Raw genomic sequence first — 23,779 nt, 5'->3', positions numbered from 1 at the left:
TTCTCGACTTTCTCCTCCTCGTGTCTTCCCCCCTCTTCTTCCCCCCTTGTCCTCTTCACATCTTCATCCCCCGTTCTTTCCAAACTGCCTGGCTGATTGAACATATCTCCGGGCCGGTGTTTCGTGTTCTTTTTTTATACTTGCGGGTTTTCTTTCCTCTTAACGCTCGCTCCGGCGCCGCCACTATCACTTCATCCCCGACTCGCCTTCGCCTTCCCACGACTTCTCCTCGTTCCCACAGGCCTATCGTTTTCAATTCCCACCCCCTTCGCATAGACACTCATTGAATCAGTCACCATGGCTGAAGGCAAGAAGACCGACGACTACACGATCCAGATGGATTCGATAGACCAGGGCAACAAGAGCTTCGAGGCGCCGCCGCCGCCTCAGCCCAGGAGTCCGCCGTCGGGCTCGCTGTCCAACAACCCCATCTTGCCCGTGTTGGCCTACTGTGGATCCTCGATCTTGATGACCGTCATGAACAAATATGTCTTGTCCGGCACTGATTTCAACCTCAACTTCTTCCTCCTCTGCATCCAGGTATGTTGGCTAATATCGGAGAGCCCATGGCGGGTGTGTATTGCATGCTCAAGGCTGACCGCTGTTCGATTTCCCCTGCAGTCTCTCGTTTGTATCATTGCAATCCAGACCTGCAAATCATGCGGTTTGATCACTTATCGCGACTTCAGCGCGGACGAGGCCAGAAAGTGTAAGTGCCCAGACTCTACATGCGTGCTTTCAAACCCCCCCCCCCCCCCCCTCGCGACGCTCTCGAACTGACATGCCTTTGATTATCACTAGGGTTCCCCATCACTCTGCTCTTGATCGGCATGATCTACACGGGCTCTAAGGCGCTTCAGTTCCTCTCGATTCCCGTTTACACCATCTTCAAGAACTTGACCATCATCCTTATCGCCTACGGAGAGGTGCTGTGGTTCGGTGGCTCTGTCACCGGTCTTACCCTGTTCTCTTTCGGACTGATGGTTCTGAGCTCTATCATTGCCGCCTGGGCTGACATCAAGCACGCTGTGGAGAGCAATGGCGATGCGACCGCCAAGATGTCTACTTTGAATGCAGGTTACATCTGGATGCTGGTCAACTGCCTCTGCACATCGTCCTATGTTCTGGGCATGCGCAAGCGGATCAAGCTGACCAACTTCAAGGACTTTGACAGTACGTTGCTCGGATTAAAACTATTGTAGCTCGAAAGTATCGTTTTACTGACCTGCCGTTTTCTAGCCATGTTCTACAACAACCTTCTGTCGATCCCCGTCTTGATCGTTCTGTCCGCTTTCTTGGAAGACTGGTCATCCACCAACGTCAACCGCAATTTCCCTCCTGTGGACCGCAACAGCATCGTTTTCGCCATGATCCTCTCCGGCCTGTCGACTGTGTTCATTTCCTATACCTCCGCCTGGTGTGTTCGCGTCACTTCGTCGACCACTTACTCCATGGTTGGAGCTCTGAACAAGCTTCCCATTGCTATCTCTGGACTCATCTTCTTCGATGCTCCTGTTACCTTCCCCAGTGTTTCGGCTATCGTCGTTGGCTTTGTTAGCGGTATCGTTTACGCCGTTGCTAAGATCAAGCAAAACGCTAAGCCAAGGACTGGTGTCTTGCCAACCGCCAACCCCCCGGTCAGCGCCAGCAGCCAGAGTATGAGGGACTCCCTACGTTCCTAGTCGGGTTGCCAGTCATCAACAGGATGGTCAACTCGTTGTGGGCAACTGCTCCGGCTTGACCATCGTCAAGGTTACTCCGTACCGAGTGCAAGACTGAACGTGCTCGTTACTCGCATGTGATATGTGATTCTTCGTTTCGTTGTAGTTGGCGAGGGCTGTCATTCAGACCCTGAATTACAGTCTTCATGCCTTCCTCGGCAGGTGTTGGTGGTTCTGTATTCAATTTCCACATGTCGAGCTACCTGAGAGGCCTTTAATTTGCTGTTACTGGTCTTTCAGCTTTGCTTTCAAATATCTGCCCCGATCATGACCCTTTTCGCATATTCTTTCTATTTTTGTTTCGGGCTGCGCAGATGGCTTCCATTTGAATATCATCTAGTAATGCCGTGGATTGATATGACATGTCTTATTTTCTTGCTGATCCTGGCGTGTTCAGTGTTCTTGTCTGTGACGGGGCCTCGCAAGTTCAGGTTTCGTGCGGTTGAGGATTTATCAAAAAAGGAAGGCCTTTCCTGGTGTTCAAGCCTGTATATAAGAAGTTCTTTCTTTACTGCCTTTTTAATAAATTTTATAGAATTGAAGCGTGTTTTTGGACGACTGAAGATCCCTTCGCGGTAAGAGTACGACTTAGTCGCCGAGGTTGCACTCGGAGTATCTTCTCATAATGTAAGGTCCCTGGAGCTTCTCGTGAGCATGTTGCATGCTTTTCCCAACAAATCTGTGTGTGTGTGTGTCACGGTTTTGAATTAAACACTTAATGTATAATTGCATTACCTAGATAGAACCTTGTTGAGCTACTTAGTACGTACTACCATTAATAAGTACTGATGCATCTCCGGAGGTCTGTCTCTATGGGGGGTTTCGTCCCTACCATGATCCCGCAAACCCGACCCTCTCATTGGTCCATGCGGCAACCAGGGAATCATACGTACTTAGTAGAATTTTGAACCGCCGCCGTGCCTCCACCGTACCTTAGTGCCTCTTCATCGCAAATATATATATATATATATATATCATTATCAAAAAAACATTTATATGGAATATATATACAGTACACAACCTCTACCTAAAGACAGAAGAGACAACTCCCGTCTTCCCCTCTTTTCATCATTATTCCTAAGTATTTACCTTCTCTTATTTTTTTTTACCCCTAACAATTTCCCTACATATTCTTAAAAATCACCAGACAAGAGAAGGGAAGGGATTAAAAAACTGAAAAAAAAAAAAAAAAAAGGAAGATAAAAGAAAAAATGCCCAAGTCCAAGAAAGGCGGCGGCCCATCCCCAGCAGGTCAGCAACAGCAACAGCAACAACAGCATTCAAAAAAGCATCGCAAAATGTCTTCGTTTGCTAAGCTTTCGACTACCACCCCTACGAACTCTGCAAAGCCTAAAGCCGCTCAGAGTGCTCATCACCATCCCGGGTCGTCGGGTAATGCTAAAAACAGCAACAATGATCGAAAGATGAAGAATTCGCAGCAGCAACAGCAACAGGTGCAGAGGAACCAGCGGCCTATTGTGCCTTTTGGACGGAAGGATCGGATTTTGTTGGTTGGGGAAGGTGAGTCGGATTTGCCCTTTCTTCCCAATTATTACTTTTATGTGCCCTTCTTGCGGTTCGATAGATCCATGCATTTCCTTTACAATCTTGATACTTGCTTTTCTTTCTTCCTTTCCTCTTTTCTTCTTCTCGCGCGCGCTTTTCCTCCTCCCCACGCAGAAAGCAGATGCTCAGTGTTTAAGCTCGCGTTGGCCTTTGTCTACATCCTACTTGCTAATCCCCACCGGGGAAGGGGGAATCTGACCCGGAGAACCATGTCATAAAGTTGCTTTGTTGGACCGCAGTCCTAACTAGATTGATGTAGGCGACTTCTCCTTTGCTCGCTCATTAGTCCTCCAGCACCGTTGCAAGAATGTCATGGCTACCTGCTATGATTCCAAAGATACGCTCCACAGCAAATACCCCCAAGCTGAAAATAACATTCACGATATACAGTATGCATTTTCCAAGGCGACGACGGGGGAGCATGCTTCGGACAGTAAGGAGAACTCATCCAACGGAGACGGCACAAGCATTGTTGGAACCAATGCACAAGGGCTCCTTGAAGACCAGGCGCAACGTCGTGGACCCAAAGTCATTTACTCAGTTGACGCTCGAAAACTTGGTCTTCCTGCGGGTGGCGGTAAAGAAATACGGACGGGCTTTCCACGACAGGAGCGAAAACGCCCGGCCTGGAAAGAAGCAAAGAGCGGCACCTCATCTGCACCACAAGGTGGGCCGTGGGATGTGATCTGTTTCAACTTCCCCCATGTCGGCGGTATCTCCACCGACGTCAATCGGCAGGTGCGAGCCAACCAGGAACTCTTGGTGGCTTTTTTCAAAGCGTGCGTGCCTTTGTTGTCTCATCAACCCGAGCGCGTAGATAGTGACGATGAAGACGACTGGGACAACTGGGAGGACTCTGACGTTGAATCAAGCGGGGGTGAAAACGATCATGATGGCAGTGAAGACGGCGACCAACTGCGAACAGCCAATACTACCGGGCAGGCGACACGCCAAAACAGAGTGGAACCAGGTCAGATTCTAGTGTCGATGTTTGAGGGTGAGCCTTACACCCTCTGGAATATTAAAGACCTTGCAAGGCATGCTGGCCTGCGAGTGGTCACCAGTTTTCGATTCCCGTGGGCCTCTTATAAGGAGTATTCCCATGCGCGGACACTGGGCGACATTGAAGGAAAGGATGGTGGAAGAGGCGGCTGGAGGGGGGAAGATAGGGACGCGAGAATGTACGTCTTTGAGGTTAAACAGGAAGACCATCCAGTGAAACGGAGGAACGCCCCATCTTCCAAAGCTGGGCAGAGTGCGAAGAAGAAGAGGCCGAGAGATGCATCCGACAGTGACGACAGCGAATAGGAAATGCCTGTGCAAATTACTCGTTGCAGATACACATTCCACTGTCCGTTTCAACCCAGAAGAATGAGATAAGGAGTAGGGCCAGTTGCAGCTGTACATAGCCTTGGTACGCATTCCTTGTTTACATGATGTAGACTTTCTTCATATCACCCTCATTGAATACTTCACCGGTCGTAGGGTCCTTTACTTTACCTGCCTCAACACATCCGACTTTCTTGCTCATCTCTAAGAGCCGTTGCTGACCGTAAATCCTGCCATTTGGAAGCACAATCGGGTCGCTTTCAACGTAGCTCTTTGTGTGGTGAGCATATGGCATGTTACGTGCGAGCTCGTTAAGCTCGGTCGAACAAATTGGACAAACAGATGTTGTTGTGGACAGCGAGTTCGAACTGGAGGAGGTATAGGCCGAATGGCACGAAGGGGTCTTGAGAGCCGACAATCCCGCAGACAGAGCGATGTGTAACAAAGGGCGAGAAGATAATGACAAGAGCTCATGGTGAGTGCGGACAAAGAGATCGGAAAGATAAGCCCATCTTTCATGAGCATACATCGACTAAGGGTGAGTTAGTTGTACAGTCTTTCATGAGAGTGTCTCCAATATCCCCATTACCTTGTACGGCTCAGCTTTGGTGTCTGGAGGAAAAGCGAGAAGTCCTGCAGCTCGATGAATCTCTACCGACTGTGTTTCAAGGTAAGGCGCCAGATATCTTTTGGCGTGAATCATAGCGTCGTTGAATCTCTCTTTATGTCCCGTTCTGACCATTTCAATGTATTGCTGCAATCGGAGTTCGAACTCCAGATTATACTGTAAACCATGGTCAGGCTTGTGTTCTGGCATATAGCTCCGTGATCATCGGTCGATGTTAGACAAACCTGACTCTTCTTCAGCGCTGCTTTATTCTCGCCACACCATTGCAGGGCATCTTTAGTTTCACCAGCGCGTAGGCTCTCGGCAATCCGTTGACACTGTACGAAAACGTTGAGATCAACAAGTTCCTCGATCCCCTTCTCACGGGCTAATTGCTGGGCACTTTTGATATACCCGGAGCGTAACATATGATCTACCATGAGCCTGTCCAATCGAACCCTCGCCCACTGATCATACTGGACGTCTGCCAAGCTAGGAATCTGGTGAAGTTTCTCCAGGTGCTGGATACGCTTCCGGGACTGCTCTTGAATTTTTCTTTCCTCCTGATGTAAATTCTCCATTTTCCGTTTCAAGCCTTGCATGCGGGAAATCATAGCGTCGAGTGCAGCAAGAGCTTGGTCAGGCGTTTGCTCATTTGATAAGGATGCATTGGCGGTCTCCTTGAGTGTGGGGATGACATATTCCTTTTCACGCTCTACGAGGCGCTGAACAGATTTGAAATTTCGACGTGCAAGCTCATGTGGTAACCGTAGGAGAGGCTGGTCCTAGAATTAGACGACCAAATTAGTATCAGAATGCGGGGGCAAGTCGGCAATAGGTTGGGGGCATAGAGCTGAATACCAAGAGCAGATGGTTCTCCGCATTGAGCCGGGTAGATGTAAGTTCCGCAGCCATGGTGAGCAAATATATAGCCAGTGATTGAGTTCCTGACTGGGCAGTTACAAGGCTAACCACGATCAAATGGGACGTGAAGTAGACATAAGTGAATGGGGGTTTAAGGAATGGGGGAGCAGCAGATGGAAGTTGCCCGACGTGGTTACCGGAAGTGATGCGGGGGACACCGCCTCCGGTCACGGGCCTTCAGTCACGGTACCCGCGCCCAACTACGAAGACGTTACACTTATGTTCAAAGCCCACGCAGGTGGAAATAGTAATTGAATCGAGAAAAGACACTGACATACAAGAACCGCAACAAAAATCTCTTTAGTAAATAGATTCCCTTTTCAAACCCAAGACTCCGACACAAAGAAACAAGTATGTTACAGGAATCATACCCAAGCGACGCTCCAACAAGCCTAGACCGATTGAATAGCGGCCGCTCCCCGTTCTGAGGCAGGTAAAGAACTTCCCGGAAGCGTTTAATCACTATCGTCGCTCTCCTCCTTCTCCTGCTTGGACTTCCGGCGCTCCTTCTTTTCCTTCTTCTCCTTCTTCTTGCGCTTGCGCTCGGCACGCTCCTCGGGTGTCTCACCTTCGTGGCGCTTGCGCTTCTTCTTCTCGTCGTCGTCGTCATCAACATCCATCTTGTTGGGAGAAGAAGGGGTTTCCGTTTGCTCGGCAGGAGTAGCAGCCTCTTCCTTAGCGACGGGTTGAGCCACTGCCTGCGCGCCTTCTTCTTCGGGTGCGCTGTAATCCTTGTAGTCGTTCTTCCATTTGGCAGGCGTAGCCTCGTTAGCACGACCGTACTTCTGCATTGTTTGTCAGCAAACCAGCACATAGGTGAGCGTTTCACAAATCCAGAGAATAGCTTACATCCAGCTTTCCGGCGGACTTGAGCTTCTTCTTCTCCAAAGCCACAGGTCCCAAGCCCCAGCGACGGGGGTACAGGTCACGTTCCATGATACAACGCTTGACCTTGGCAACAACGCCGTGATCACAGGTGGACAGCTCGACGGTCGACATTTGAGCGATACCGATGGCAATAGCCTCACCCTTAGTGGTCATGAGGACCACCTCTTCGTTGACCTCAATACCAGCCTCTTCACCAGAGTCAGCAATTTAAATCAGACCATATAAAGGTGGGATCTTACCGAAGCGGAGGAGACCAGGAACCATCAGCTTAGCACCATAGCACACAGCATTCACAGCGCTGTCTTTGACAACGATACGCTTGTACGTGGTGAGGAGAGTCTCCAGAGGCTTAATGACCTTCCTCAAATAAGACTCGTCCCGCTGGTTGTCGTACATCCATTGGGCATCCAAAACGTCATGCAGAGTCACCATTCCACTGTTCTCATCCATGGCACCACTGCGAACACGGCGGAGTTCCTGCATGTGCGCACCAACACCGAGCAGAAGACCCAAGTGGACACAGAGGGTTCTGATGTAGGTTCCGGCTTCACAGCTGACCCAGAAGACACCAAGGTGCCTCTCGTTGTCGAACTCGTAAAGCTTGCTTTCGTGAATTGTCCGGATACGAAGCTGACGCTTAACAGCAGAGATCAATGGCGGCCGCTGGAAAAGAGCTCCAGTCAATGTCTCGAGAGCCCGCTTAAACTGGGCCTCACCACCAGGGATCTTATCATGGAGGCGGATAACGCAAACGTATTCTTTTCCGGCACCCTGTTGGGATTTCACCAGGCGAGTGGCACGGTCAATGCAGACAATCAAGCAACCGGTGACCTTGGGGTCGAGGGTTCCGCTGTGACCAGTCTTCTCCGCCCTTTACAGAACTAGTCTCAGTATCGTCAAGACGAGAGGAGAGCAAAATAGAAAATTTACCTCAGGATTCTCTTCATCCAAGCAACAACTTCATGACTGGAGGGGTTTGAAGGCTTGTCCAGGTTGATGACACCGGAGTTGATGTACGACTTCAGGTCGCGCTTCAAAGGAGTGCTACCAGCGGGGATAGGCGTGAAGTGGCCGGTCCTGACAAGCACTGATATTATGAATCAGTACCAGCTACATTGATATGAGATATGGCATTGGAGTGAACATACGCTTGTCATAATTCTTCAGAAGAAGCGGCCACTCCGACGTGTCGATTTTCGAGGAACTAGCCTCAGGCTTGATTGCGTAGTCCATCTCCTCCTTAGCCACTGCGACCGCCATTTTGAACAGGCTGGCTTGAAGGGTGCAGAGATAACTGGGTTGTTGCGCGCGTTGAGGGAAGGCGCAGGAAAAATTGCACTCTCCGGACTAAGTTTTGTTCTCGCGCTAGCGAGGAAGAAGTCTGGGAAATTTTGCAAGTGCGGCGAAAGCTCCTGCGACTAATCAGGTTAGAGCAGAAATTTTACCCGCCGACCCAGCATCCCGTGACTAGTCTTTTGCACGTTGCAAATTCCGTATTCGTACGTCTCGTTACGTCTTTAAAAACATGTTTATTTGAAGGACTGTATCGGAAGTTGACAATTTTCATTACTTGGTAGTATAGAAGAGGTATCGGTCTATGTGTCGTGTTTACTTGAGTGTCTGCTACCTCTCTTTCAATCATCATTCTGAGCATCGAAACGACTTCAGGTATCTGCAAGAAGTTGATAGTCGTACTTCTTGAGCCCTTGGCTTCAGCATCAGGTTGAATACATTTGTAGTAAACATTGCCCGCTTGACCAGACTTCCCTACTCTGCACTTGGAGCGACTGGTCAATCTGGCAGGAACGATGTGCCTACTCAGTCACCACCAAGTCTTCTTCCTGGCCCTCTTCTGCTCCAAGGGCTCTGAAAGGATGAAGTCCAGCTTCCCGAAGAACCCTGTGTTTGGTCCGTCGCACGGTAGGCGGTCCCAAATGCGCGAGCTTCGCCCCGCGGCGTGCGGGCAGCAAAGAACCGCCTCACAAACGCTGGAGTGACGAGGTAATTCTTACCACCTCCGAAAGTTGGATATATACGGGTAAGAAAATCGTAGAAGTGGGCAGCAACTATGCCCATGCCGTCCCTCAACGCCGCAGGCCATCCGGAAACGACCAGCGTTAATGTGAGCATTGCCCAAGGCAAGAACTCGACGGGTATTTGGACAATGAAAAAGCTCGCCTTTCTTCCTCGGTTGTCTTGGGAAAACGTGTAAACGAATGCCAGGATCAACGCTGAGTTGAGAAACATCAGTATGGGCAAGCATGATTTGGTACCACGGTTAGCTCACCGGAGGTAAAAATTACATTATTCAAAAGACAACCTGCCGTGAGCTTTGGGTTGTCAGTACTGGCAATTCAAGGAGGCTACATTGGAAGGGAGGAAGGGTCTATAAAAATGACAAAGCAATAGGATATATAGTTATAGAGATGTAGGGCACCATAACCACCAGTGTGAACCAAATCATCACACTAGCTATCTCACTGGTCGTCCCACCATGCCTACAACGCATATAGCCCCGGTAAAATCAGTTGTGGAGCTATACGGGATGCAGGGGTGATCTCCCTCGTTTCCAGGAACCGCTTCAGCTGATGCTGCGCTGGGCGGGCAGATATACGAGGTGGGTAGATAAACAAATGAAACAGAAGAACGATAACAATAACGAAGATGGGCGCAAAGCAATACTGCGAGACAACAGGGGTCGAAGTCATCGCTTGCATATGAGACTGGGATGTTCCCACAACTTACCATGATGATGGATGCTACGAAGAACACATAAGTGAAAAAATCACCAGGTGCACTGAACCGGGGAGATTCAGTCTCCAGGCGGCTGCCATAGGTAAACACTACCGGCAGTTAGCACGCCCGTTCACCAGAACAGCGCAAAAGCCATACTAAAGTAGAGATCAAAGATCAGGGAAAGGCCTGGTCCAGTGATCATGAACGGCGAGAACAGCCTCCATATCTCTGGTAGTGTCTTGAAGATAAGGCGGCGAAGGAACAGTACATAGTAACCGCTGAGAAGGCCACCATGTACTAGTATAGACTGTAGAAAGGTAAGTGCAGTGAGTGTTCTGAAGGAGAGTCAGTTATGGATCCTGATATGAGACACAAGTGATGAGGGAATAGCTCATACCTAGTAACAGGAGGAGCAGCCCAAAACTGGTCCATTGTGATTGCAAGAAGCTGCTATGAAGAGCAGTCACGATGGTAATCCTGTAATCTGAGTACAGATACTATTCGAGACACATCATTCAGTGTCACAATAGGTGGCGTGGCATTCAAAGTTGGTTTAACAACTAAGTTGGAAATAATGGGAAAGAAAGAAAAGGACAGAAAGTGAGTTCTTATAGTGTGTGTATTTCCTAGCTCCAGTGCGGCATCTGTTTATCCGTTCCGGCATGTGTGCGACCCACAGGGTTATACCAATTGCGGGAGTTCCTATCACCATTTCTGTACGTAATAATGTCCTGCTGTTTCAGTGCCTGGTTAGTAGAGAACTACCCCGTAGTTAACGATAATGACATGATCAGTGACTGACTATAGCCACCCCAGATTTCAAGCAGAAACGAGTGTGAACAGATTATTATATTCATGAATGGGTCCTCGGTAGTCCATAATGCTCCTGAAATAACGAGTTACTAGTGCTACATGCGAGCTAATTCAGCATGCAATGTGTCGCTATATGCCACAATATACCCCTTCCATCAAACAAGTATCGATCTACTGAGACGTCCCTTTTCGACGGCCGTGATTGCTCTATGACTCAAGTACTATAGTCAGAGTAGTGGTGTCAAACCGAGCAAGTTGCTAATATATCAGGAGGCTCTCCTCTCTATTCGTTTATTGGCCTTGGCCGCTTCTTCATCATGACTCCATGAGCCCTACAGAGGGCTAGTGAAAGCGGTACCTCGGACGGCAAGTCGTCCGTCCTTACCCTCAATCCAAACATCCCAGGTTGTGTAGCCCTTTCCCGATTTGGGTTTGCCGCATACTGCTAACTCTTCATCAACATATAGAGGAGCTATGTTCCTATACTCAATGTGTGTGACAGTCAATTGTAACTTACTCAGATGGCCCTGCAGAGCAGTAAGAAGCAACGTCAAAGTCAACGGCCCATGTACAAGAAGGTTGCGGTAGCCTTCAACGTCTTGTGTGTAGGCCTTGTCGAGATGTATAGAATGAGCGTTGAAAGTAAGAGCCGAGAAGCGGAACAGCAGGGTTTTGTTAGGTATGAGTCTGTGAAGGAAGTATGGACCTGAGGGTGCTACGCGCCACCGAGCACCGTTAGCAAAGATAAAGTGACTGGTAATCTTCGAGGTAGCTCGCACATTTTATAGCCCTGTTTTCCGTGTCAAAACCAGCCTTGTCATGACTTAGTTGCTCGGGAGTTTTCTTGCGCATAAACAATAGATTCCTGGTCTCAATGACACAAGCATCGCCAACGTCTTCCTCGGTTTCCTTCCATATCCGCTCTTTTATATCGCGATGGTCTTCGCCCTCTTGAACTGTGCCGATCCGCCTTTCAATCCTGACCATAACCTTTTCTTCGCCTGACCGGCCCTTCATTACCACGTCACGAATAGTTTCGATACAAACGGCTCGGCTGCCATTTAGAACCAGGCCTTTCGGGGTGGAGAACCTGACACTCCCACCAGCCCACAAGCGCCTATCAAAGGGACTCCCGGGGGCATGTAAGGTGTCCGTACCGTCTGGAAGGATCTGCGGCAATGTGACCTGGGGAGGGAAGTAGACTAGGTGGTGGCCTGCTGGCACGGGAGATCTGCTGTGTGCGGAAGGAAGCTCATTTGGCGCTGGGGTTAGCGTGGGAAGGAGTTCGGCCAGAGTTAAGCTCAGGAGGTATGACGGCTGGGGATGTAGATAGTCAAAAGTCAAGGGGAGCTGTCGTGATGTCAAATCTCGGTGTAGCCTTTCGGAAAGAGACGAACATGCACGAAATGAAGCCGGCAGTGTCCGCCATTTCTGCTGTTGTTGCTGTTGTCGCAGTAATAGTCGCATCCGTCTGGAATTCAAATTGAACATGCACATTTGGTCCAATTGATAAGATAAACCAGGCCCTGGTGGACAAAATGAACCATCAAAAACAAACAACTCGGAGATGATTACACGGGCTTAAACGAGTTCAAATTTCGACTAGTTATGTCAGCCGCAGCTGTGGAAAGGAACAACTCACAAGCTCTTGGCAGGAGTACAAAATCGTGAGACAAGCAACTCAAACCCAGTGGATCTCCGAAGTCCTCATAGCGCTGCCATGGAGCCTCTCAAGGTCGCATTCCTCGGCCCTGTCGCGTCATTCTCCCACCAGGTCAGAATTTCATCAGGTTGGACTTCGCAATAGTCCCATGACTAACCAACCTTTTAGGCCGCAGTTGAAAGCTTTGGGTCTTCAGCTGAACTTTTACCCCACGTATCGTTTCCGGACGCTTTCGCAGCATTGCAAGGAGGCAACGTCGATTATGCTATCATCCCTTGCGAGAACTCAACCAATGGCTCGGTTGTTCAGACTCTAGATCTCTTGGCGGACCCGAGCGGCCTCTACAGTAATGTGAAGGTGTGCGGGGAACATTATCTGACAGTTCACCACTGTCTTCTCACTCGAAAGGGTCTCTTCCCACCTGGCCAGCGAGATTACAGCTCCATCACCAAATTATATACTCACCCGCAGGCATGGGGTCAGTGTGATACTTTCCTTGAAAAAACTTTCAAAGGCGTCGAAAGACAAGATGTCTCGTCAACCTCCAAGGGCGCTGAGATCGTGTCCAAGGAGACGACAGAGCGATGTGGAGCAATAGCTAGTCGCTTTGCTGCCGAGCATCACGGTCTAGATGTATCAGAGGAAAATATCGAAGACAAGGCCAACAACACCACCCGGTTCCTGGTGCTCAGAAATGTGACTTCGGAACGTACAGGTCGGCTGGTCTTCCAATATGCCAACGGTTCCCCAGCACAGACAAAAACTTCTACTACACCAACAGCGCAAAAGACTTTGATCTCATTTATGATTCGCCAGGATTGCCCGGGTGCCTTGGCAGATGCTCTCTTGATTTTCAAGGATCGTGGGATGAATCTGACCGGCATTAATTCGCGACCCAGTCAGATAAGGCCGTGGAAGTATGTATTCCTGGTCGAAGGCCAATACGTTCCAACAAGTGAAAATGCGGATGCGGTATCCAAAATCATGGATGGGCTACAACATGTAACTGAGGGTTGCAGGCATTTGGGAACATGGGCGGATCAGCTCGTATATGTCTAAGTGTCGGTACTGGTGAGGAAGTGTAAGGGGTTCACAAGTGCTTGTAGCCTGCAAAAATTCAAATAGACATATCAAATCGATACCCGAATAAGGAAATAGGTTCTATGAAGCAATTCAATTGCCGTGTAGGCCTCGTGTGTCATGCGCTACCAGATTTACAGGCATCTACAGGACCTGTAGATAACATGAAGAGGAAGCCAACACTGGCTTCCTTCCGTTATAAGAAGAGGCGCACTCAGAAGCAACAAAAGAAAAACACAACGAAGAGATCCAGTGCTGACAGGCACTGGAACAAACAGTCTAAACGCGCTAGCCCAAGTGTTATACGATCGACAGCCCTTGGTGAGTTCTAGGTTCGACATAACAGATCTATCATCTTTTCGAACTGAAGTATAAAACCTAGTGCCACCCTAGACTGTCTACATAACCTCAGTGAACATGGTACGGAGCTTGGATGGCCCTGCTGCTATGGTGTCAGCAAGTAGTAACGATTGCACAAAAAATGAAGCACATACTTCTAAGCAGCTTCATAGGATATTGACTGGGCAACGGCACGGTGTGTACCATTGCGGCCATGTTGCCGGGAGAGCCGCCATCACGAATCACGGGGCGAGCCGTCAGAAGGTCCGAACTGGAAACTTCTGGCCGTTCATCCTCGCTCTCTGCGAGGCCGCGGAACCGTCAATCTGTATAGAGTGGTTAGCACACGAACAGCATCGAGATTAGGATAAACGTACCGTCGTAGAATTCATCCTCGTCATCGTAGTCAGCAAGCTGTTCAAAGTTGACCTTGTACCGAAGGATGGCTCCGATACCACCGAAACCCTTAACAAACTGGTTTCCTTCACTGGACTTGTCGGAAACGAACTCCAGGGTTGCTCCAAAGTCCTTGTAGCTTTCAGCAAGCCACTCAAGGAACGACTGCTGCTCGCTAACTTCCATCTCAGTGCCTGTCTCCTTGTCCATGAAGAGTTCCCGATTCTCTTCCTGTGACTTGGTAGTGTGGATAACGACGTCCGAACCGCTGGAGCTCTTGAGAACGTGCCGAGTGACGTCAAGGTTCTCATAAACGATCAGTGTCTCGGCCGCGCCAAGCTCCAAAGCCTTCAATGTATCGTCAATACCATAGCAGACCTTTCCAGTATCCTGACTGATTTCTTCGAAGTACTTTCCGATAAGCTTCTTCTCCTGAACGAATTTAACGTTGCTCAAGGTCTCAGATGCCAGTTCGATAGCCTGGTTAAAACCGTTCTCGCCACCATAAGAGACGTCGACAACCTTGATAACCTTAGCCTGCAATCTCTGGTCGAACATATCGGACTGGTTCAAGTCGTTCTTGAAATCGGCAGAACCGGCCAAGATCAATCCTGCAACATTGACCTTGTCGTTGGTGATGTAGTTCTGAACAGCCAACTCAGCAATCTTGCGTACGTAGTTGTGGCGCTTCTCCTCACGAAGACGCGCGAAACGCAATGCTGATTGACCACCACGGCCGTGCTTCTTGGGCAGATCAACGCTCAACTTCTGTAGAATTTCTCTGGTGTTGCCGCTCAGGGTACCGAACAGAGCACCGTTTCCATCCATGACGATGAAACCAAACTTCTGATCGGATTCAAGAAGTTCACTGAGAGCCTCAGTGTGGAACTTGTTGTCACAGAGATACAACGAGGTGTTGATTGGCTTGAAAGGCTCGAAATCGATGTTGATCTTGCGCTCCTTTCCTTCAGAGGTGATAATTTCACCGCAATAAACCACTAGACCGTTCGGAGGCACCTTATTGTAGAGCTTGAGACGTTGCTGTGTCGAAGTGATAGCGGAAAGGACGGAAAGACGGTTGACACGAGACTTGATATTGGACGCAGTGCCCTGTATGCTGTGATTAGCAGACTGGCTGTGTCTCTCTCAGTCAAGCCACTTACAAACTCTTCCGCCAACATCTTTGCTGCTCTAGAAATCTGGTCCTTGGGGGCTGCAAAGAAGATCCGAGAATTAGAAGTATTCTAGCGACGACTCGACTGGACGGAAGACGTACGAATGATAAGAGAGATCATGGAGGTTCCGTTTCCTCTAGCGGCCTCAAGCCGCTTGATGAGTTTCTTCACCTTCCATATCTCGATGTTCTTCTCCGCTTCGTTCGGCTGAGCCGCGCTCATGTTGGGCGAGGCAACAATATGATACGACCAGAAGGCGTTAAAGTGTGCGGCTTGCTGGTGCTAGAATACTGACTGTTAGCGGTAGGACGTCTTTTTTAGAGTGCAAAGAGAAAGCGAACTGAGATTAAAAGGGATCTATGAGAGTAGGCAACCTCAAAGACAAAGGTGAACGGGAAAGAGACGATCAAGTCACATACCTCACGGCTGGTCGATTTGCCGTCCAAGTCCAGCGGGGTGTTTAAGCAATTTTCATCAGGCACCGTGGGGGGGCGGCCGACGACACAAGGAACCAACGAATGGGCCGGCGGTCGCCTGTTTACGATGACATAAGCTGGAACTCGCACAAGGAAGGGGAATCAATCAATACCACAACGCTCATTTAGAAGCATTGTGATCCATATTGATAGGGAGTATATAAATACGAGAGAGAATCGCATCTGAGGCCTCTGCATTTGCATCATTGTTAGGCTTATCGATTACACTTAATATTGCGACCGCAAGGCTTCAAAGATCAATTAGATGGACCGGAAGTGCGGTTCCTGGAAATACCATACTTCCGTCATCCAGTATACGACCCAGCGCTTGCGAGTCGAGTTAATCCGGCCAACTGCACCGCTTTGTTCCACACGAACCCTTTTTATATGGGGGTCTCTATTATAACGAGCGTTCCTTATCAAATTCCTAATTTCTAAGAACTTTGGCTGGGGCATGCTACCTACATAGCATCTCTGATGGCTCAATTCATACCAATCAATACGAACGGTACTACGGAGTACTTCCCACGTAACCTTCTTCGTTGATGGTCCCAAGAGTGGCATTTGGCCTACTTTACCTATCGACTAATTAGATCATCTTGTTATCATACTTCATATATGGCACAACCTAGCGTGAGTTTGGGTCTTTAAAGTTGGTCATCTCTCTAAACATCAGTGGTCATTACACTCTGCGATTCTTACGAATCGTAAGTTTTGTCGGCGACTTCGAAGCATCAGTCTTATCACTATCCCGAGAACATGCAAGAATGAAACCGTCCATGTTATCGCAGGCTGAACCACCCCGTCTGGAGTACATAAATCAATGTGGTGAACCAAATACTATTGATGGCTTATCAATAACACGGAGAACTATCTACAAAAGCTGGTTGGAAACTCCATGTACCTGTGCAGTATTAGTTCCAAGAAGAACCCCACATTCGCTCCCGAAATTCGCAGAAGCTCCCGGGGGTCCTTTTCTATCATGGAATAATTTCTCATTGGACTTACCAATCAAGATTTCTACCCTTGCCTTTCTCGGAGATAACCTGTTTGTATCCGTTAGGTCGACTACGGAAGTGCTACACTACTACACGCTTATCTTTGTCCTGGACATCGTGCAAGCTGATCCTGTGGCTGCGCCTATAAGATATTGCTGATAGTGACGACCATTCCACTCACACGCTGGGTTTAGTATCCGCCACCAAAAGTGACGCCCTAATGTTATTTCGCCGATAGCTGATTTGTCTCCTCAACAGCCTTGATTGTACTTATTGCCTTCAATAAATAGACTCGGTTTTTCCAAGGTTCTCTTTCCTCGATCGCTCTTCCCCTGACATATTTTCATTTATTCATTTCCTTCTTTCTTTTCTTTCCTTCTTTTTTTCCCCTTTGCGAAAGTCGACCAAGCAGCAAGTAGCTTGATTCACGACCGAAGCTTCTGTCCCCGGGCAAGGGACTCTAAAGGAATCTTACACAATGCCTGAATCCGCAATTCCTGCAGCTGCTGGTGCCCAGGCTTCTAGCTCACATAGGCCGATCACGCCTGGTAGGCTAAGCGCTGATTCTGCAATTGAATCTGATGTATATCCTTATGGGCTTGCAACCAGCAGTGGCAGCTATTCAAGAGTAGAAGATAGCTATCAGAGGCCAAGGTAAGTCGCCTACTCATCATGAAATCACATAAAATGCCAGCCTCGGTTTAACTGTCTCTTGTGCTACACAGATCAGCCTCCTTCTCCGCGCGGTTCAGACAGGCAGGAGGAGTCAATAGCATTGACAACTTTGCTCGGTCGTGGCAGCGAGCTGCATATTTTCCAGAAGTCTTACCTCGACGATCGTCATTTGTGATAGACTCTGACGAAGAATGGGCGGGAAATACAACCGACATCTTCAGGCCACATGATTACCCGGGGCATGAGGCCGACGTTACACGTCCCTTATTGGGTGCTGATGGAGAAAATGAAGACAATGCCATGGCCGGCCAGCTGGATCTGAGAAAAAGGGCATCGAATGCAGACATTTTTGAACCATCGCTGGGCGGTTCGTACGGAACGATTTCTTCCCGCGTTAGTGCGACGACACGGAAGCATGCGATCCAATTGCACAGAGAGCAACAAAGTCATGGTGATACATCTGTGGGCTACGAAAGGGAACCGGTCCTTGTAAAGCAGGTGCATCATGAAGACGGTACGAGAGAGTGTATCGTTGTCGGCCAATCTACGGTTCCACAGACAATCTTCAATTCCGTCAACGTGTTAATCGGTGTTGGTTTGTTGAGCTTGCCACTAGCTCTGAAGCATGCTGGCTGGCTTCTTGGCCTGCTATTTCTGCTATTCGCTGCAGTGGCCACAAATTACACGGCAAAGATCCTTGCAAAGTGTCTTGATGCTGATCGGAGTATCGTCACTTACGCAGATCTAGCGTACATTAGCTTCGGTCATCACGCACGCTTAGCGACAAGTCTCTTGTTCTGCTTGGAACTAGTTGGGGCTTGTGTTGCACTGGTTGTGCTTTTTGCCGACAGTTTGCAAGCTCTCATCCCGGGCTTGAGCCTTCTTCAGTGGAAAATAGTATGCGGACTTTTGCTTGTTCCCCTCAACTTTTTACCATTGCGACTTCTTAGCGTGACAAGTATACTCGGCATACTTTCTTGTACCTCTAGTATGTGTACCTTCTTTCAGAACTCAGTGTATTACCGAGAAACTAACATTGTCGAAGTTGTCATTATCACTTGTGTTGATGGGCTTACGAAACCAACCGCCCCGGGATCTCTCCTTCAACCAGCCAGGACGTATTTATTGCCTGACAATTGGGCCACTCTCCCTCTTAGCTTTGGGCTAATAATGTGTAAGTCCAATCACTCGCTAGGGGTTGCTTAGGAGAACGCGCTGATGTTCATATAAGCACCATGGGGTGGCCACGGCGTATTTCCAAATATATACCGCGATATGCGGCATCCACAGAAGTACGGCAAGAGTCTGTGGGTCACTTATATTTTTACGGTAAGCGGGTTTCGGCAGCATCTTGAAGAGTATATGCAGAGAAAAATCGTGCATATTGCTCTACGAACAGGGGATAATGTTCTCGGGTGCTAATCGAAATATTCGTCCTAGTATTCTCTTGACTGCACGATGGCCATAGTGGGCTGGATCATGTTTGGAGACGATGTTCGAGATGAAGTCACTGCCAATATCCTACGTACAGAAGAATATTCGCAGGTATTGTCTATTTGCATGATCATGTTCATCGCCATCATTCCAATCACAAAAGTACCATTGAAGTGAGTCATATTTCGCATGAAAAATATGGATTGTTGATTGACAAATGTAGCTGCCGGCCGCTCGTGGCCACAGTCGAAGTCCTCTGTGGACTTGGGTCACACCCTGAACTTCAGACAGATCCCAAGAGCACGAAAGCCATGGTTCATAAACTTTCAAAAGCCTTAATACGCATCCTTGTCGTGGTCAGCATTGTTATCATGGCAGTGCTATTCCCTTCGTTTGATCGAATCATGGCGCTGATGGGATCAGCTTTATGTTTCACGATCTGCATCATATTGCCGGTTGCTTTCCACCTGAAAATATTTGGCAACGAGATAAGTCCAAGAGAACGGGTACTGGACTGGTGCCTTTTGATAACTTCCTCGATATTGGCATTGATTGGGACTGCATGGTCCATTCTGCCGCAGGATGCCATCTCTGCACTATGAAAGTGCGGATAGCGACGCTTTCTTGTTGTCCCATACGACACTATTATCACTTGACGATAATTGAAAAATTGTTCCTTGTTTTTCCAGGGTTCAAGATTTCCTTTTTGAAAGGTTTGGCGTTGTAGTCGCCAACCTGATCCCAAAGTTGGAATATCAGCTTGGAAGTCTGCTTGGTCTTAGCCAACGCAAAGCCCATACTAGACATTATGTCTTGCAGCCTGCTTTCGGTGAGGTAGCGCGAATTGGTAACGCAGGAGACTGGCAGGACCAGAAATAGGCTTGGGGTAACATCAAGAGAAGATCCGGAGGGGGGTGATGTGGTCAAGAAGGATATACAGCGCTTCAACATTTCACCCCGACCGGCGGCGTCGGGAACATAATTGAGGACCAAGGAGAGACTGATGATATGGAACCTGTCGAACTCGTTTTGAGGAAGCGGCCTTTTCATGAAGTCCTGTTTCAGGATTCCCGGTTCTTGAGAATTCAGATCTATCCTAGTGACATCCAGTGACTTGTTCATTGAACAAGCGTTCTTCGTACTTAGAGCTCCAATCTCGAGTACTCGGAGCTTGTAGGGCGTATTTGCCATTGGCAGTAACCGAGGAGCTATCCAATCAACCAAGACCTTGCTAGAGTCGCCTCCACGATCTAGAGACTGGCCAAGTTTGCTTGCGAGCTGGTAGCTTTCCAAGCCACCATTTTCCCGGATCTGCGCTTCGATCTTTCCGACCAAAGCATCATCACCGGCCCGTACAGCTTGGGCATGCGCCTTGAGTAGTCGATGGTGTGATCGAATGAGATTTCGAGTAGCTTTCGCCGACAAGGCCGCATGCTTTGCCCGGACAGTTGGTGGGCGGGTGCGGGACAGAAGAGCAGGTCTTTTTCTCCGTTGTTTGTTAGAAGCCCCCATGTCTCGACCTAGTAATACTGCTGCCCTGGCAGTTTCTTAGCGTTTGAGTCGTAGTGTCTGCGCAGGCCAACAGCCATCAATTGGGCTCGTTCAACTATTGTCGAAATCATCGATGGCTTCGAACATGTGAGAAACCGCCTATTCTTCACGTGACCGTAACGGATACACTATGCCGAAAGAAGACAAACTCGACAGACTAGCCCGTTCGAGTTGTGGTCGCCAAGAGATCCAAACCATCCGACACGGAGGGCTGGTCAGGTGACCCACAGAGTCAACCGTAGGGTTTTCATTAAGCGAATACCTTCCAAATAATTCGACACTCGACACTGCGACAATCAACACGACAGCGCCGGACGATAGCCATGGCTCCCAAGGTGGATAACAAGCAAGGTAGGCATCATTTATGCGATTCATCCGTCTTCTTGAAATTTGCAGATTTGTTCTTGTCGGAATCCCGGTTTTGTGAGCCTCGAATGGCATCTACATGTGGCGGTACTCCGGGGGATAAGGCCCTCTCAGCACGATCGAAAAAAAAAGGCGTTTCCGATGAACGATTCGAGCCCTGTGTTTCCCCCGCTATTGTCAACCTTCTGCATGGATTTTGTGATTTCGAACGAGCGATCGGCTATATTTCATTTTGAAGTGACGGACGGGCTGACATTCAGGATCTATAGGCAAGACCAAGCCCAGCGACAAGGCTGGTGCTGCCGCCAAGGCAGTCATTAAGGGTGCTGGTGTACGTTCTCACAAGGCTTCAAATCCGCCCATGCTCTGTTCGGTGCTAAATATTATTTGATTCTCCAGGCGCACAAGTCTCGTAAGGTCCGCACCTCTACGACCTTCCACCGCCCCAAGACCCTTCAGCTTTCCCGGTCGCCCAAGTACCCCCGCAAGTCGATCCCCCATGTCCCTCGCCTCGATGCGCACAAGGTCGTCCTCTACCCTCTCAACACCGAGAGCGCCATGAAGAAGATCGAGGAGAACAACACCCTGGTCTTCATCGTCGATGTCAAGTCCAACAAGCGCCAGATCAAGCTCGCCCTCAAGAAGCTGTACGACGTTGACACCGTCAAGGTCAACACCCTCGTCAGGTACGACGACCTATCTCATAATCATTGACTTACTACCGAGTTCGGGATATCTAACTTGTCTTTAGACCCGATGGACTTAAGAAGGCCTACGCCCGTCTAACCCCTGACGTTGATGCTCTGGACATCGCTGCCACCAAGCTTGCCATCGTCTAGATATATTTCATTTAGGGTTTGGGTGAATTTTTATTTTGCGCGGTGGTTCATAAATATCAGTCATAAAGTTAGCTGCCAATGCTTGAATGAGGGCTGAATGATCGTTTCCAAAAAAGAAGAGGGAATTACTCGAATGCATGAATACCACGAATAAATCTGGTTCTAGGCTCCGTAGATCTTAAAGCCATTGCCGCGGACTCAAGGCCACTTGCCTATCCTAGGCCTAGTGTTCAAGTAGAGGGTACAAATCTATGCATGTCACAGCCTTACATGCGCAGGCCGCCAGAGCTGAAAAGTGAACTTCCGGCACGGTCACGGTGCTATTCCATGTGGCAAAGCCAGCACGTCCTTTCTATTGGTATGATTGATATAGTACATGAGGTACCCGTTTACATGCAGGGTGACGGCAGACGTGCTCTATGCATGAGCCCGCTGCTTTTCGTTGAAAAAAGTAGAAGACAAAGATTATACATCTTATCCACGAAGAGCTTCGAGATGCTTCAGGATCGCAAGGTTCGAATCCATCCACCGCTCAACGCAGTTCTGCGCGCATGTTTCCTCATTTTGTTCCAGGCGACCTGACGAGATCTTTCCCGCGATACATTTCTTCCAGCAAATATCGGACAACGAATGGACAGCTAAATGATGACCATTAGCAAATTGTTGCCCTGGAAAATCGCAAGACAGGGACGAATCGGCTTAAATAATAGCGACTCGGACGTAATTGACTCACTTTGCTGCATTGTGGCCTTTTGTTGCTCGTTTGCCAACATCTGGCTCAGTTCGTTCTTGTCGGCATCATTCAGCTTGCTAATATCGACCTGAGTCTGGGCGTCCATGGTGAAGATGGATTTCTGTGAAAAGGACCGGAAAGGTAGAATTTAATGATGAATGTTGTTTTAGGAACGGATCGCGAGTATGCTAAGTACAGGTCTTGAGTAGGAGATGGGATGGTTTGCTGGTTGGTCTCTGACGATGCTCAACCATCGGAATCAAACGCCTAGAAGAATTAAAGGCGGTGTGCCATGGCAGATGCGGCCGCAAGCTCGTAGCGCCCGCCGCTCGAACGCATCTATCTATTGTGGAGCAAATCATTCTTTGGGCTACGGAAAATCAATCAACAGGGTTTGGGTGTTTGGTTTCGCAATACTCACTTCTGTCTTTCTTTCGAGAAATCACGCAAAACCGCCTTTATCTTTGTCTCGTTGGCTACATATCCAGAGATGCCCCCAGTACGGACCTCGCGCAATCGCAAACCGCCCCCGGCAGGCTTCGATGATATAGAGGATACACTGCTGGAGTTCAGCAATAAGATGAAAGATGCGGAGAATGCATCGCATGACGGGAAGAAGAAGCACGAGATGCTGTGGCCCATATTTCAAATCAGCCACCAGAGTAAGTGGTCTTCCGTCGAATTCATATTCCAGTTGTCGACGGCTCAAAGTTACTCATAGTATGACACATAGGGTCGAGATACGTATATGACTTGTATTACGAAAAAGAAGCCATATCAAAACAGCTGTACGAATGGCTTTTGAAGAACAACTATGCGGACGCCAACTTGATCGCGAAATGGAAGAAGCAAGGCTACGAAAAGGTTACTATCTACCCGTTTTCTACTTCTGCTCTTCCTTATATCTCCTCCTTCTGTCATTCTTCAAGGGATACTACCACGAGTTTGCCCTACCAAGACCTGGAATAAGATGAAATCACTAACACGTGCCATGTCTTTATTACAGTTATGCTGCCTCCGGTGCATCCAGACGAAGGAAACGAATTTCAATGCAACTTGCATCTGTCGCGTACCTAAGGCGCAGCTCAAAGAAGATCAAACAATTCAATGTGTTAGCTGTGGGTGTCGCGGTTGTGCTAGCAGCGACTAGCCTCATCTCGAAAGCAAAATTTCTTTTTCTGTATTTTAGCGTATCCGGGTTTCGTTAAGTCAGTTGAGAGGCACAGGTCATGCAGGTTAGACCTTTCTTTGGTACGGCGTTAGGTTAGGAATTGTGACCACAGACATCTTTTCCTTCCGTGTACTGTTTCCTCGTTCGCTGCCTTTCGAACATCTTTTCCGTTTCTGCTTGCTTCGCGCATCATTCGGCACCAACTCACTAGGCTCTGTTCATTATTCAGAACATACCTGAACTCCTTATTACCTTTTCTGAAACTAGAAAGTAATACGCTTCTACGCTCTTTTACACTT

General features: G+C 48.7%; 12 protein-coding genes across 12 annotated transcripts; 6 read left to right on the top strand and 6 right to left on the bottom strand.

The window, feature by feature from the left end:
* Positions 1–201: 201 nt before the first annotated feature.
* On the top strand, positions 202–1,835 carry gmtA (GDP-mannose transporter). Its single transcript, XM_025689380.1, has 4 exons — positions 202–540; positions 622–709; positions 802–1,173; positions 1,240–1,835. Exons 1-4 carry the CDS (start codon positions 298–300, stop codon positions 1,680–1,682), a joined length of 1,146 nt encoding a protein of 381 aa, XP_025535374.1. The 5' UTR covers positions 202–297; the 3' UTR covers positions 1,683–1,835.
* Positions 1,836–3,010: 1,175 nt separating this feature from the next.
* On the top strand, positions 3,011–4,605 carry BO79DRAFT_240400 (25S rRNA (uracil2634-N3)-methyltransferase). Its single transcript, XM_025685023.1, has 2 exons — positions 3,011–3,242; positions 3,547–4,605. Exons 1-2 carry the CDS (start codon positions 3,020–3,022, stop codon positions 4,593–4,595), a joined length of 1,272 nt encoding a protein of 423 aa, XP_025535373.1. The 5' UTR covers positions 3,011–3,019; the 3' UTR covers positions 4,596–4,605.
* A 50-nt stretch (positions 4,606–4,655) lies between these two features.
* Positions 4,656–6,236, bottom strand: BO79DRAFT_52911 (FYV10 family protein). The gene is made up of 4 exons (XM_025689379.1): positions 6,085–6,236; positions 5,469–6,008; positions 5,206–5,400; positions 4,656–5,148 (listed from the first exon to the last, which is right to left on the bottom strand). Exons 1-4 carry the CDS (start codon positions 6,136–6,138, stop codon positions 4,717–4,719), a joined length of 1,221 nt encoding a protein of 406 aa, XP_025535372.1. The 5' UTR covers positions 6,139–6,236; the 3' UTR covers positions 4,656–4,716.
* Positions 6,237–6,380: 144 nt separating this feature from the next.
* On the bottom strand, positions 6,381–8,392 carry cbf5 (pseudouridine synthase CBF5). The gene is made up of 5 exons (XM_025681656.1): positions 8,184–8,392; positions 7,966–8,122; positions 7,275–7,906; positions 6,997–7,223; positions 6,381–6,932 (listed from the first exon to the last, which is right to left on the bottom strand). Exons 1-5 carry the CDS (start codon positions 8,293–8,295, stop codon positions 6,603–6,605), a joined length of 1,458 nt encoding a protein of 485 aa, XP_025535371.1. The 5' UTR covers positions 8,296–8,392; the 3' UTR covers positions 6,381–6,602.
* Positions 8,393–8,853: 461 nt separating this feature from the next.
* On the bottom strand, positions 8,854–12,051 carry BO79DRAFT_158017 (uncharacterized protein; the record flags this gene model as incomplete). Its single annotated transcript, XM_025678887.1, has 6 exons — positions 8,854–9,266; positions 9,774–9,862; positions 9,912–10,106; positions 10,169–10,194; positions 10,950–11,100; positions 11,339–12,051. The coding sequence occupies 6 exons, from the start codon at positions 12,049–12,051 to the stop codon at positions 8,854–8,856; spliced, it is 1,587 nt and encodes a 528-aa protein (XP_025535370.1).
* Positions 12,052–12,271: 220 nt separating this feature from the next.
* Positions 12,272–13,382, top strand: BO79DRAFT_52867 (prephenate dehydratase PHA2). Its single transcript, XM_025689378.1, has 2 exons — positions 12,272–12,358; positions 12,416–13,382. The coding sequence occupies exons 1-2, from the start codon at positions 12,305–12,307 to the stop codon at positions 13,304–13,306; spliced, it is 945 nt and encodes a 314-aa protein (XP_025535369.1). The 5' UTR covers positions 12,272–12,304; the 3' UTR covers positions 13,307–13,382.
* Position 13,383: 1 nt separating this feature from the next.
* BO79DRAFT_274727 (translation termination factor eRF1) lies at positions 13,384–15,459 on the bottom strand (the record flags this gene model as incomplete). The annotated part of the gene is made up of 5 exons (XM_025687622.1): positions 13,384–13,769; positions 13,822–13,968; positions 14,044–15,172; positions 15,226–15,275; positions 15,339–15,459. 5 exons carry the CDS (start codon positions 15,457–15,459, stop codon positions 13,726–13,728), a joined length of 1,491 nt encoding a protein of 496 aa, XP_025535368.1. The 3' UTR covers positions 13,384–13,725.
* A 1,571-nt stretch (positions 15,460–17,030) lies between these two features.
* Positions 17,031–19,445, top strand: BO79DRAFT_52800 (putative transporter). Its single transcript, XM_025689377.1, has 6 exons — positions 17,031–17,365; positions 17,437–18,374; positions 18,432–18,560; positions 18,618–18,715; positions 18,827–18,993; positions 19,044–19,445. The coding sequence occupies exons 1-6, from the start codon at positions 17,190–17,192 to the stop codon at positions 19,420–19,422; spliced, it is 1,887 nt and encodes a 628-aa protein (XP_025535367.1). The 5' UTR covers positions 17,031–17,189; the 3' UTR covers positions 19,423–19,445.
* A 23-nt stretch (positions 19,446–19,468) lies between these two features.
* Positions 19,469–20,622, bottom strand: BO79DRAFT_157963 (25S rRNA (adenine2142-N1)-methyltransferase; the record flags this gene model as incomplete). Its single annotated transcript, XM_025678886.1, has 2 exons — positions 19,469–20,306; positions 20,600–20,622. The coding sequence occupies 2 exons, from the start codon at positions 20,620–20,622 to the stop codon at positions 19,469–19,471; spliced, it is 861 nt and encodes a 286-aa protein (XP_025535366.1).
* Positions 20,623–20,646: 24 nt separating this feature from the next.
* On the top strand, positions 20,647–21,731 carry BO79DRAFT_211281 (60S ribosomal protein uL23). The gene is made up of 4 exons (XM_025682995.1): positions 20,647–20,722; positions 21,007–21,068; positions 21,137–21,423; positions 21,489–21,731. The coding sequence occupies exons 1-4, from the start codon at positions 20,695–20,697 to the stop codon at positions 21,574–21,576; spliced, it is 465 nt and encodes a 154-aa protein (XP_025535365.1). The 5' UTR covers positions 20,647–20,694; the 3' UTR covers positions 21,577–21,731.
* A 186-nt stretch (positions 21,732–21,917) lies between these two features.
* Positions 21,918–22,526, bottom strand: BO79DRAFT_202521 (Tim10/DDP family zinc finger protein). Its single transcript, XM_025681655.1, has 2 exons — positions 22,310–22,526; positions 21,918–22,214 (listed from the first exon to the last, which is right to left on the bottom strand). The coding sequence occupies exons 1-2, from the start codon at positions 22,413–22,415 to the stop codon at positions 22,051–22,053; spliced, it is 270 nt and encodes an 89-aa protein (XP_025535364.1). The 5' UTR covers positions 22,416–22,526; the 3' UTR covers positions 21,918–22,050.
* Positions 22,527–22,682: 156 nt separating this feature from the next.
* BO79DRAFT_180790 (BUD31 family protein) lies at positions 22,683–23,662 on the top strand. The gene is made up of 3 exons (XM_025680107.1): positions 22,683–22,971; positions 23,043–23,173; positions 23,316–23,662. Exons 1-3 carry the CDS (start codon positions 22,800–22,802, stop codon positions 23,457–23,459), a joined length of 447 nt encoding a protein of 148 aa, XP_025535363.1. The 5' UTR covers positions 22,683–22,799; the 3' UTR covers positions 23,460–23,662.
* The last annotated feature ends 117 nt before the right edge of the window (positions 23,663–23,779 follow it).

This window comes from Aspergillus costaricaensis (genome assembly GCF_003184835.1).
Source record: "Aspergillus costaricaensis CBS 115574 unplaced genomic scaffold BO79scaffold_39, whole genome shotgun sequence".
NCBI classification, from domain to species: Eukaryota; Fungi; Ascomycota; class Eurotiomycetes; order Eurotiales; family Aspergillaceae; genus Aspergillus; species Aspergillus costaricensis.
Note: the sequence above shows the minus strand (reverse complement) of the source record. Positions and strands in the feature narration are given on the sequence as shown.